Source organism: Amphiura filiformis, chromosome 5, assembly GCF_039555335.1.
Source record: "Amphiura filiformis chromosome 5, Afil_fr2py, whole genome shotgun sequence".
Taxonomy (NCBI): Eukaryota; Metazoa; Echinodermata; class Ophiuroidea; order Amphilepidida; family Amphiuridae; genus Amphiura; species Amphiura filiformis.
The window spans coordinates 49,662,118-49,674,683 of record NC_092632.1 but is presented as its reverse complement, the minus strand read 5'-3'; the positions used below and the strand labels follow the sequence as shown (position 1 = coordinate 49,674,683).

Here is a 12,566-nt window from a genome sequence, read left to right as displayed (position 1 = left end):
GTTTTATTTCAATAGTTGAATATTATATTAGAGTAAATGTTTAACCACAAATGTGTAGATTAAGGTTGTTTAAGCAATATCAGTCAATCTCAAACTTGATGCTAATCCTGACTTTGCTTTTGACGAGTACCGTACCAAGTATTGTCTAAAACTAAATGTACCATACATATTTGATTTAATGATAGGAAGTTGTATGTATTGTATTTTATATATTAAAACTGGGTTGTTTTCATGTGAACTCGAGTGAATTATTCTCATTTGTAAGGGTGTTTTGATGTCAACTACATGTAGAACCAACGGACTGAAGCTTGCTTTCATCTATTGTGTCCGTTTTGAGTGCTGACATATTGACAATGTTGCAAATCAATATGCATAAAGGCGCGCGATTGACACCTATAATACAGATTCCGAGTATTCGACGTAGCATATTCTTGTCTTTGTTATTTAATCTATTTCCATATTTCCAGTAACGTTTTAACTTCTAACGGATGTTTGATGGCGTGAAATATATAATGATTTGTTACGCAGAATGTCTGGTGGAAACATTTGATCGATTTTACGTCATCAAACACTCATAATAGAGGATAAAGATTACTGGAAATAGGATGGGTAAGTAAGGAAGACATGTTGCATCGAATATTCCACATCCACTAAAAAGTCTGTAGCGACAACTATATTATTAGGTGTCTATATTCATGCATTGGGTGTATCGAACTGTGTCGTCAAGTCATAGTGTGTTCAGTCATTTAATTCAAATTTACCCTTTATATTAGGCTGTAATGGTACGACTTTCTCAAGTGGTGTGCTTACACATGACTTTATTGTGATCACTTATTGATACTCCCTCCTTTGCAAAGTGTCAAATGCTATCAGGTCAGTTACCAATTAAATGTGTCATTTAAATTATTGAACAAAATTACTGTTACAATACAATTTTCGCTCGCAACGTGCGCATTCAAATATTCTAGGGGAACCAAATATATAACACTTTTGTTTACTTTCTTTGAATCATTTGTTTTTGTGCTGTGTGCAGAAATTGGGGACATAAATATTTTCAACCCGAGATAGGGGTTATAAAAATTGACTCTGGTCACTGACATTAACAATTGTCTTCAACTTCCTTTTTTCTCCATTTCTTATATGAAGGATTTTAGAGACACTTGCAGCCAAACACATTTGTACTATAATTTTGTCCTGGTATAGCCTATCTATTATTTTTCCCAGATTTACTGAACTAATAACAACATTTGCTAACAGGTTTGTTATATCTGTCGCAGCACAAACGTACACTGCGGCACGCCATACTGAAAAGTGTCTAAAATAGTTTTAGAATAAAATAAAATGACGGTAATTTAATGCAAAGGCTACGGAACGATTTATGATACCCAATTGCGTCGCAATTGACTGTCACGAAAAGCCGAGTATTTGAAGATTTTGGTTCCAAAAGGCTGCTTTGTGTAAAATTCATTTGAAGATATTCCTAATAGTAACAGTAAATTTAGTTATCTTTAAAAAATGCAAATCTCTTTTTCCTCCCACGTGCGAAATATAAATATAAAAGAATTTATTTTTTGTTCCAAAATTACTCTTATCCCATATTGAGCCTATTAGAATACTTTTAACTGAGATATTACCCATGCAAAACCCCAATTGTACATTTTTTGTACATTTTGACCCCCCTGAAAACCAATGTCAGACATTTTGCCCCACCATCAACTTCAGGTATGTTGAAAATATGTTCTTGGACAACATGTCTGAGAGATAGTGGTTTGGGGTCTTGATTTACAGAAGCAAAAAAGCTGATCCATTGGACACTAACACATGGAAACAGAAAACCCTGTAGACCCCTCTAGCATACATGGGTGTATTGAAACAGGACACTGGACTGGATGTTATGGATTTGGGCCATGCAGGACATAAGGCCCGGACAGAAGGACTTGGCGTGCTGTTGTAATTCGAGGACCGTGACCACTCATCTTAAGCAAGTAAGCAAGCAGTGATTTTACTATGTTTTCTGAATGTTGCTATCCATGGTATGTTAAAGGCGTATCTGTCTATCGTACAGGTGGTATGTGGCAATCTTATTTTGTTGTACTTAGTCTTGAGTCCCTCGGAACAAAATTCTGTTGAAGAACTAGTGAATTCGCCCTACAATGTCTGACACAAAGATATATAATAGGTATGATGGCGCTGTGCGCAAGTAACCAGCGTTGAAATCTATTATTACCACTGCTGTGAATAATGCCAATGCATGCATTTGATCACATAATACGATATTGTATTTATCTGTCAGTCCATATCGACACATTTTTTCAGTTCATGTTCAGTATAGACGAATCCAACGAGCTATGTCATGGTCAGGATTTGGTCGGCCATGACAGGTCCCGCATGCACCACACTGGTGTAGTGACTGCCCAATTGGGTGGATTAAAGCCGCTTAAAATTCGATGTTAGATTATTTTGTGTTGTATTCTGTCATTATTCTTTTGTCTACGTGTAACACAGGTGATAGAATGCAGTTTAAAATACCCTCCAATGCCACATTATTTCACATTTTATGTGAGATTGAGCCGACGGGGACCCAACTTTGGCAGCCATTAAGGTATAGGAATGCGTGAATTTGGATTCGTCTATACTATCGGGTTATACTCAAATCATTAGAGAATGGTCTTCATTTAACCTGTCATTTGGGAGATATATACCTAACTGACTGCAGCTTTTCAAATATGTTAGGTAAATTGAATTTAATTTTCTATTATTAATAGCATAATTTATATAAAACGAAGAAAATCAAATAAAGATATTTCTAGGATAATTTGAATGTGCATAATATTTGGAAACAGTGTATTGGCATGTTGTAACTAAAATTCCTTACTCAATTTAATCGGTATCTTTTGACTTTAAGATATACGTGATATATGTATCGGTAAGGTCAATCAGGTTATCATGGCCCACGTGTATCTAAGTAAGGTATTGGGCCTACATTTGTACCACACCACCACCATCACTAGACTAGACTACTAATTTAATGCGCTGGGTACGGAATGCCATAAAGGAATACAGTATATGAATATTTACTGTACATCACATTTAATAGTAGACTAGGTATTGTTGGTCTAAGAACCCACAAAATCGATTTCATTATCTAAACCAATATATTATTGAAAAATAACACTTTGATGTTTTGCAAAAGTTCATGCTACAAATTATATACTTTGAAAACTTGCTTAATTTATTGTTGTTAATGAGTTATGTATGTTTTACAAAAGTGTTGTTGTTTCAGCCCTCATTACAACATAACTCAAGGACCACATGACCTACTAACTTATATCTGTGATATTTGAATTCTTCTACACACTCGCTATATTTATGAAATAATCAATGCAATTTTTGCCAAAGCTCACTACCATTGACAAGATGCTGTGAACTGCAAATTGCAACAGTTTAAAATAGTTGCTACCCTTAACGATTCAAAAAATATTACCTGTACATCATATTACGCATGATATGTGTAATATAGTATCTTCGCAACCTTAGGGGAAGTCCACAGAAACTGCGCATACAAGCATACTTCTCCCTTGTTCGCCCTCATGTGGAATACAGTACTTAGTGTTGTTTGGAATCCATACAACCGGGCTGCGAGGTTTGTGCTGTAAAGATACAACACCGAGACAGTGTGACTTCCATGTTGCACAGTGACATCGCCCCGATATCTTCATAGTAGAAATCGCCATGGTAGGTTGAATCCACAGCCACCATGACCATTTTATTCGGACCTTATGAGATGCATATTATTAGCAAAGTGACCTGACTAAGGCTACTGACAATAGACGGGTAATTGATTTCTCGCTCTGTGAGCAAGCTTGTATACGACATTGCGGTCAATGGTTATACTCTCTCCACTTGAGTGAGTGCCGCTATAGCCTGCTGCGCGCTGTAGTCCATATAGGACCAACGCAATATAAAATTGAGAGTTTTGGTCAAATTTTGAGTTCAAAGCGCACGGCCAATTTTCAAAGCGCACGCTAACGACTATAATATCTGTTCAACACGTATTTTCTAGTGTATGAGACCACATCTGGTTTCTTGAGAAAAATTCATTTACGGGAGATATTCATCATTTTCTAACTCAGTATCCGAAGATTTTCGTCTGATATCAAAATCGTGCATAGCAATTCACGTGTATCGATCCCGTGTATTCATTTTAATGTCACTGCTGCACCAAATAATTATTAGCCAGGCGATGTCGGTGTGTGTTGCAACATCTTTAATGGGACTCCCTTAAGAAGCCGACCAAGCAGACAGTACCATCATGATGTATACAATCCACATCAATGCCATAGCCATCAATCCTGCTCTGTATGCAATACCTGTGTTAGCAATCAATACCAGACAATACCATCCTAGCAGATATCAGATAATCCCAGCCCGCATCAAACTCTACCAAAATATTTTCTTTCTACGCACTATAACCTGGTGGAATGCGCTCCAGTGTATCACTTGGCCCCTCCTTTGGTGGAGACCATCCATGGAGCTGTCACATCCCAGCAAACACAAAACGTTTTCGACATCATTCGCAAAAGGTTATAAAAGGTTGTCAGAAAACGTTTAAATGTCGGGTTATATAAAGGGTATATTAAGAGTATAAAACGTTTTCATAACCTTAAAAACATTTTTGATAATATACTGCTCAGCAAACAAAAATATTTTACAGAAAACGTTTAAATGTCGGGTTATATAAAGGGTATAAAAACGTTTTAATAACATTCCAAAAACATTCTTGAAAACTTGATACAAAACATTCTAAACAGAATGTTATTTTGGGTTGAAAAAATATTTTGCAAAAAATGTTTGCCCAAAATATTTGCAATAACGTTTTAAAAACGTTTTCATGACCTTTATATAACCCGTCATTTAAATGTTATTAAAAGGTTTTGAAAAATACATTTTAAGAACATTTCTGTGTTTGCTAGGTTCAAATATTTTAACATTATGTTATTTAAGTATTGACAAAATATTTGGCAAAAATGTTTGCAATAATAGTTTAAAATAACATTTTTGAAAACATTTAAAAATATTGTTGTAGTGTGTTTTCATACAAAACGTTTTAAAACGTTATCATGACCTTTATATAACCCGACATTTTAATGTTATTAAAACGTTTTTACCTAAACCAAAAGCCAAAATATAACTTATTTAAAACGTTTTTAAAACGTTTTGTGTTTGCTGGGATCCTATATCTAATGGACTTTGCACCGCACCTGGGCATAAGTCGCAATTCCTTGGCCGCACGTCCAATCGCATCTTGCCAAGTATAGACAAGGCAAGGATATAAAAAATGTACTCTGTTATTGAGTTATTTCCAAAAAGGTCAAAGGTTGCAGGTAAAAGACGAGGTAAAAACACAGACCCTAGGAAGACCTATACAGATGTATGTATAATAATGTAATGTAATGTAATAATGAGGCAAGTATACACGACATAGTAGGCAATGTTTTTGTTTGCGATATGGCAATACAGTTTTAAATTAATAGCATAGTGTTTGTTGTTCCTTTCCCCCGGGTCCTTTCCCTAACTTCCTTGGGGTTTATTGTCCTCCACTTTCTATCCATTATTTACTCTAACATGTTCAAAACATAAATTTTACTAGTTACAAAATTATGCAGGTGACAATCTTACCAAAATAGGGATAAGTAATAGTTTGTAATTTTCTTATTTTTGTTTTGTAAGGGCAACATCACAAAGACAGCAGACTCGCGTGGGTCGTGGCGTTTGGTGCACACTTGTGTAAACTTTTACATGACGGACTTTTAAAGTCATTCGGAGTTATGTTGCCGAGTCTTTCATCCGAATTTAATACCAGTAATTGGGTTGTTGGACTCTCCATATCACTCATGATAGTAGTTGGAGGCTTATTCGGTAAGTTGTGGTCTAACTGATTATTTGAATTTGCTCTTGGTTCAAAGAGTGAAGACGAAGAAGAAGAAGAAGACGACTAAGAAATTAAATGAAATAAAATAATAAGAATAATTCTCTTTATATGACACCCACATTTTATTCGTTAGCTTTTTGTACATTTCAGCTGTGATCGCTAACCCTTTTCTGAAACGATTTCAACCACGATTGCTTCTAATTGTGTTCGCCATTCTGATCTTCATTGGATTCATCCTGTGTGCTTTCTCATCAAGCTGGACAACTTTTTCAATCGCATTGATAGTTGTTATAGGTAACTGATCATTTCATATTTGAAATTTGTACAGTACTATGTTAATTTAATTTGATAAGAACAGTGAATCGTACATAACCATTACTTATATTGTAAGAAAAGATTGAGTTGAACAGTGTTATACAAAGGGCACTGTGAAAGTGTTTGGATGTCTCAGAATTATTTTCGATTGAGCAAAGATAGTGCCTATGCAGCTGTTCTATGTAATTGCAGCCCTCCGAAACCTAATTGACAAAATGCCTTTGATATGATAAAAATCATAATACCAGAAAGAATGACCCTTACAAATGCTTTAGACAGATGAACAGTCATTGATTTATTTAGCCAATGTATTACATGTACTCACCAGGTGCTTGAGAGTACTCATTGCGTTATGAATGTTATGGTATTTTGTGTTAACCTGATCACGCTTGCTGCCTTTTAAAATGTATAGGAAAAATTAACATCCACTGTGTACGAGGTTACTTTCTAGCAGACTTGCAAAGTGTTATGACTCAAGAATCGACTCAGATTTGCAATTTTTCCCATCGAGTCTTTTAACTCGACTCAAGAAATTGGTAGATATGGTACGATTCAACCATGATATGACTCGACGCGTTACCACTCAACTTTCTATGTTCATAAGCAGTAATGGCAGTCCTGGTAAAAATATTCTCAGGATCGTTCATAGTTCATCAAAGTATGAAAGGTTGTTTTCCTCAGATCCAATAAAGTGATACTCACTCAGAAATATTTCAATTTCTGTCAGGAATCTTTCTGTCACTTCAATTGATATTTGTAATTTCATACAACTAGTCCAAATATTTCCACTTTTGCAGACGTTATGGAAGCTGACATGCACATCCATCTTCGGGGCCATATGTGTGCCACATACCGGGCCTGAGACTTTTATAGTTGTAGAAGTACCCACTGCACAAAACTAAAGCAGGGGGGAGCCCGTAGGCCAAAATAGCAAGGGGTTCTTGACAGTAACTGATGACTTGCTGACAGCTTAAATCCGCCACAGTCAAATCGTCATTGTTATGGTTCATTGTCACTAGTTTACTTCTTAGACGAGAAAAAGACTGTTATATTCGATTCAATACTTATCATTTTACGAAAGATACAAAGAAAATATTTGTTTTTTGTTTATGGAAATTACTATAAAAATTAATATGTCAACATATCGCCTTGCCTATTATATTTAAGGGCAAAAGCCATATCTTTTATATTCGAAAGATACAAAGGAAATAATATTGTTTTGTTTATGGAAATTACTATAAAAATTAATATGTCAACCGCCTTTTATATTTAACAGGTATACCACTGAGGTTATCCTGGTACCTAATGCTTACCAGTTTGGCAGACTATTTTGAGAAACATTATACAGTTGCTAATAGCATTGCCTACCTTGGATCTTCTGTAGCTCTGGTAATATTTGCTCCTTTGACACAATATCTTCTTAACACCTATGGATTGAAGGGGACGCTGCTGGTTTTAGGAAGCATATCTTTGCATGTTTCAATTTGTGGTGCAGTTTTGAAATCGTCCAAAAGTTACCAAAATATAACATATTCTTCAGATTCAAATGAAGAGAACAATTTCACGAGCTACATATGGAAAGTTGTCAAAGAAATATTTGATACCAAGTTGTTCGTACAACCACTGTTTCTTGCGATGCTAGCAGCTGAATTTGGCACCCAATACTGTTTTGCTGGGTGGGTGATATACCTTGTGTCATACGCAACATCAATTGGTTTGTCACCATATTATGCTACAACATTATCTGCGTCGGGTGGTGCCGGATCATTTATTGGAACATTGGCAATTAGCTTAATCTTCAAAATAACCGACAACACCGTTTATGTATTTATGTCATTTCTTGCAATCGCCGGCTTTTCACTTCTGATATACCCTTTAAGCAGCTCATTTCCAATACTTGTTGCAGCGTCATTTGTATTTGGAATGGCTGTAAATGCATGTATGGTGGCCTGTATGGTTTTGGCAAAATCTTTGGAAGGACACCAGAGCAGCATTGTAGCCTGGATAATTTGTGCTTCATCATTTGGTCGCCTGTTGGCTGGTTTCCTAACTGGTAAATATAAAAGCTACAATACTTGCGGTTAATGTTGCTATATATATGACGTGGCATGTCAAAAACAGACACTTTTGGGCAAGTCATCAATTTTGAGGTTTTTACATATCTTAAATATAGAGATATTTTTTTCCTGGTGGCGTAACTAGACATTTTCATCTGGAGAAGTGGGAAAGCGGGGGCAAACATAATAAATGAGGGGGCAGGCATTGTTCATGCTGTTCGGGTTTGTAAGCGCGTCAACACCCTCGCCGCACTGGGCAACACGGTGGGGGGTCTGAGGAGTCTTGGATCTGTAATGTGTCCCCGGAATAGTGGCGTATATTTCTTTTTGACATGGAGGGATGGGATTGGAAATTTGTCTTGAAGTATAGTAGATCCAGCACCTTTTAGCGGGAAAAGAAGTTTATGGTACAAATGCGCGCGAAGTGCGGGGAAAAAATGGGCATATTGAAGCTTAACTGGTGACATATGGTACAAAAGTGGAATAAATGCGCGCAAAAATTGGGGTTTTAGGTTAATTAATAACTCTCAGAAGTAGGCCTACTTTACCTTTTTCTTGGGGGGGGCAAGCAGGGGGCAAGGGTTTATAGTTTATACGCCACTGTTTGCTCAATGAAATCATACATTCCTAAGCGAAGATAATGAGTTCGTAAGTTATGGTATTATAAAATTGCTAATTAAGATATCGGCCTTTAAAAATATTATTGACAATGTTGAGAGTAGAAATGACCTTGGAAAATGTCTGAAAGATACAAGATGCCAGTTATATTCCGGTCTGAAACTATCAGACAATATTTTAAACATTATGAACATCACACATTTGCAACAAACCCAACTTGTGAAAAAAATCACCCCCGGGCAGATTTTTGGCTATTATTTTCTCCATTTTACAACCATCCTGCCCAAAAGTGTCTGCTTTCGATATGCCACGTCACATATGTTGATGCAGCCACTGCTGTTGCTACCTCAGTAATTATGATGATGATGCTGATGATGATTGATGATAATGATGATGATGGTGATGGTGACGATGATGACGATGACGATCATGACAACGATGATATCAATGACGACAATGACAACGATGATGATGACTATGACGATGATGATAATGATGATGATGATGATGATGATGATGATGATGATGATGATGTGGTTGGATGATGATGATGATGATGATAATGATGATGATGATGATGATGATAATGATGATAATAAAGAGAATAAATGAATACAAGAGAGTTTTCTGTCCTCGATAAGGGGGATGGCCCGATTTACCAATATAAAATTCAGCTTGATTGAATGACTTTTACCACCAATTCCCATCTGTGAAATTTCATGTCCATAATTTCAATTAATTTTGATATGAGCGTAAATGTGTGATTTTCTAGACCCATAGGAATATTGCGTATTAATCAGTCGACCAAAAAGGTACAGATTTCATTCGTCACATTCGTCATATATTTCAGTCCTAAAATTTCACAGAGTAAATGAGAAAAATAGTATCCTTCTTCTGATACCAAAACTAATACCACTTCCGGTAAAATCTGCTATTTGCGATCGGGCTATTCCCCTTTAAGTTCCTTAAACCTATCTTATAATAATAATTTTTAAAAAGTAATCTTCTTGATTTTGACTTTCAAAGGTTGGATCCGTGACGTCACAGGTAGTTACATAATTTCATTCATGATTCTTGGAGGTGTCATGTTATCGTCAACGTGTGTATTTGCTGTATTAGCTTGTATTGGCATTACCAAACGGACATCGTGATGATGACAGCTCATAACATGTTCTAACTTACGTAAACCTGGTGGAAGTATTAATAGTAAATTATCATTAAATGTTCATCGACGGAATTAAAGAACGACAATCATAATACCAGAGTCAGTATCTATAAAACGCTCCCATAAGAAGGATGAATTAAGATGGGTTCATGTTATCGCACATAAACACAAAATAATAATAATAATAATAATAATAATAATACGACTCCTATATAGCGCTTTACACCGAAGTCCCTTAGCGCTTAAAACATGAATAAACAAATAACAAACAATACCTACACAATACAACCTACAAACAATTTATGCATGTGATATAAATGAACAAAGTAAAACATGAGATAAATCAATTGTCACAAAATGCTAGAGTAAACAAATGTGTTTTTAAGGAAGATTTAAATTGTACAAGAGTCTTGCAGTTTTTTTACATTATATGGTAAATTGTTCCAAAGTTCAGGAGCAGCGAAATAAAAAGATCTCTGTCCATATGAAATAGTAGCAACTGATGTAGAGACGAGATAGCATTTTGAGGATGATCGTAGATTTCGAGGAGGTTTGTATTCCTGAATCAAATCAGCAAGGTAGTCTGGAGCAAGTCCATGAAAACATTTATAAGCGAGGAGAAGAATTTTGTACATAATACGATATTTGACAGGAAGCCAGTGAAGTTTTTGCAGTACAGGAGTGATGTGATCATGGAAGCGAGTACGCGAAACAAGTCTAGCAGCTTTGAGATGAGAGAGTCAGGAAGGCCATATAAAATGCTGTTGCACCGATCAAGATGACATGTGATAAAAGCATGAACTAAAGTTTCAGTTGACTTTTCATCCAGATAATTTCGAATGCGACCAATTTTGTACAGAGAAAAGGAGGCAGAGCGACATATATTATTGATGTAAAGATCCATGCTGAGATCATCTGCAACAATGACTCCCAGATTACGGGCAGATTTCACAGGTTCTACTGGTACACTTGCAATATTCACAGAAGATAAGGAAGATGATTTTCTGAACTTCGATGTGATGTGAAGGACCTCTGTTTTATCTTCGTTTAGCTTCAAGTCATTTGCAGTAGACCATGCTTTTATATCAGTGATGCAGCGTTCAAGTTTGGGAATGAGAGACGCATAATCATCCTGTTTCAAAATGACATATACTTGTGTATCATCGGCGTAAATCATTTTAGAGCGTCAGGGAATTTTCCATTTAAAAATGACAAATTAATCATCTTTGTGATAATTGGCAGAAGTTCGTTCAAACACTTTTTGAGAATCCATGTTGGGATGGGATCCATACTACATGTCGAAGATGGGGATTTCATCACAATATCTCTAACCAATTCCTCAGACATCAGAGAAAACTCACTAAAAGAAGAGTTACATGTAGAAGAATCTTCAAATTTTGGAGAGTCTGATTTAGCAGAGTCAATGAGATCGTCTTTTATCCGCTGGATCTTGTCACTGAAGAAATGAGAGAATCGATTTGAAAGCGCATCGTCTGAAGTATCTGATGGAAGAGATTTAGACATGTTGGGCGTGCATAATTTATTAAATTTCTGAATAATCATATTAAGGATTGACAAAACATGAGAATATCATACAAAATTTACGGTACACCACACTCTGGAGATGTGAATACACGAGTACCTGATGAGGAAATGATGGCTAAGGTCGTTGCTTGAAAATCGAGATCCTTCTCTCACCTTCTCTCATGACGGCGAAAAAGTGAAGCATGATAGGGGAACCACGTTAACTCGGCGCAGATGGCGTACTTCTACTTTGAGAGCAAAACACTTAAGAACATTTTGTTTCTTTGTTTATTATTGCTTTTCACGATTTCCTGACTGTATGTAAAATACCGTATATACAACGGTTGTATTGGCATCGTACAATTATGACAGACTGGTCTGTCTGTCGGTGTGTCTTTCTGTCTTCCCTTCTTTCTTCTCTCTTTCTTGCTTTCTTTTTCTTATATATATATATATATAAACTCATCCCAAAAAGAAAGTATCCAGTTTGATTTTATTCCATAAGTCACAGATGTGGCCTTAAATCAAAACCTACTAAAAGTATGTTACAGATAATTTTTTTCCGCACAGTTTGATACCTCATTTATATATCAGATTAATCAGCTTTATAATTGCTTTTAATGGTACATGTTGCGCTGGCCATCTCTATATTGTACAATGTAGAGATAACAAGTACTACACATAGCATTAGTATCGGGTAAGACCGTGTATTATGACATTATATTTTCCATGTCAAAAGCAGGCGTATTTATACATAAATATTATGAACATCAATATTTATTCTCTAAACGTTCTAAACTCATGGTAAGATTCCAGTATTACTATTTCAAAAATATGAAACTGAAACTGTACTGCGACTTTTAAGCTCAATAATAGCAAGGTTACCCGTTAACTTATTAATGAAGTTAGCTGGTATATCTGCGAGCTCAGATGACGATACAATTTTAAACATTGC

General features: G+C 35.9%; 1 protein-coding gene across 1 annotated transcript; it reads left to right on the top strand.

The window, feature by feature from the left end:
• The first annotated feature begins 2,315 nt into the window (after nucleotides 1-2,315).
• Nucleotides 2,316-10,803, top strand: LOC140151893 (monocarboxylate transporter 13-like). Its single transcript, XM_072174210.1, has 5 exons — nucleotides 2,316-2,733; nucleotides 5,731-5,919; nucleotides 6,083-6,226; nucleotides 7,524-8,300; nucleotides 9,949-10,803. Exons 1-5 carry the CDS (start codon nucleotides 2,727-2,729, stop codon nucleotides 10,071-10,073), a joined length of 1,242 nt encoding a protein of 413 aa, XP_072030311.1. The 5' UTR covers nucleotides 2,316-2,726; the 3' UTR covers nucleotides 10,074-10,803.
• The last annotated feature ends 1,763 nt before the right edge of the window (nucleotides 10,804-12,566 follow it).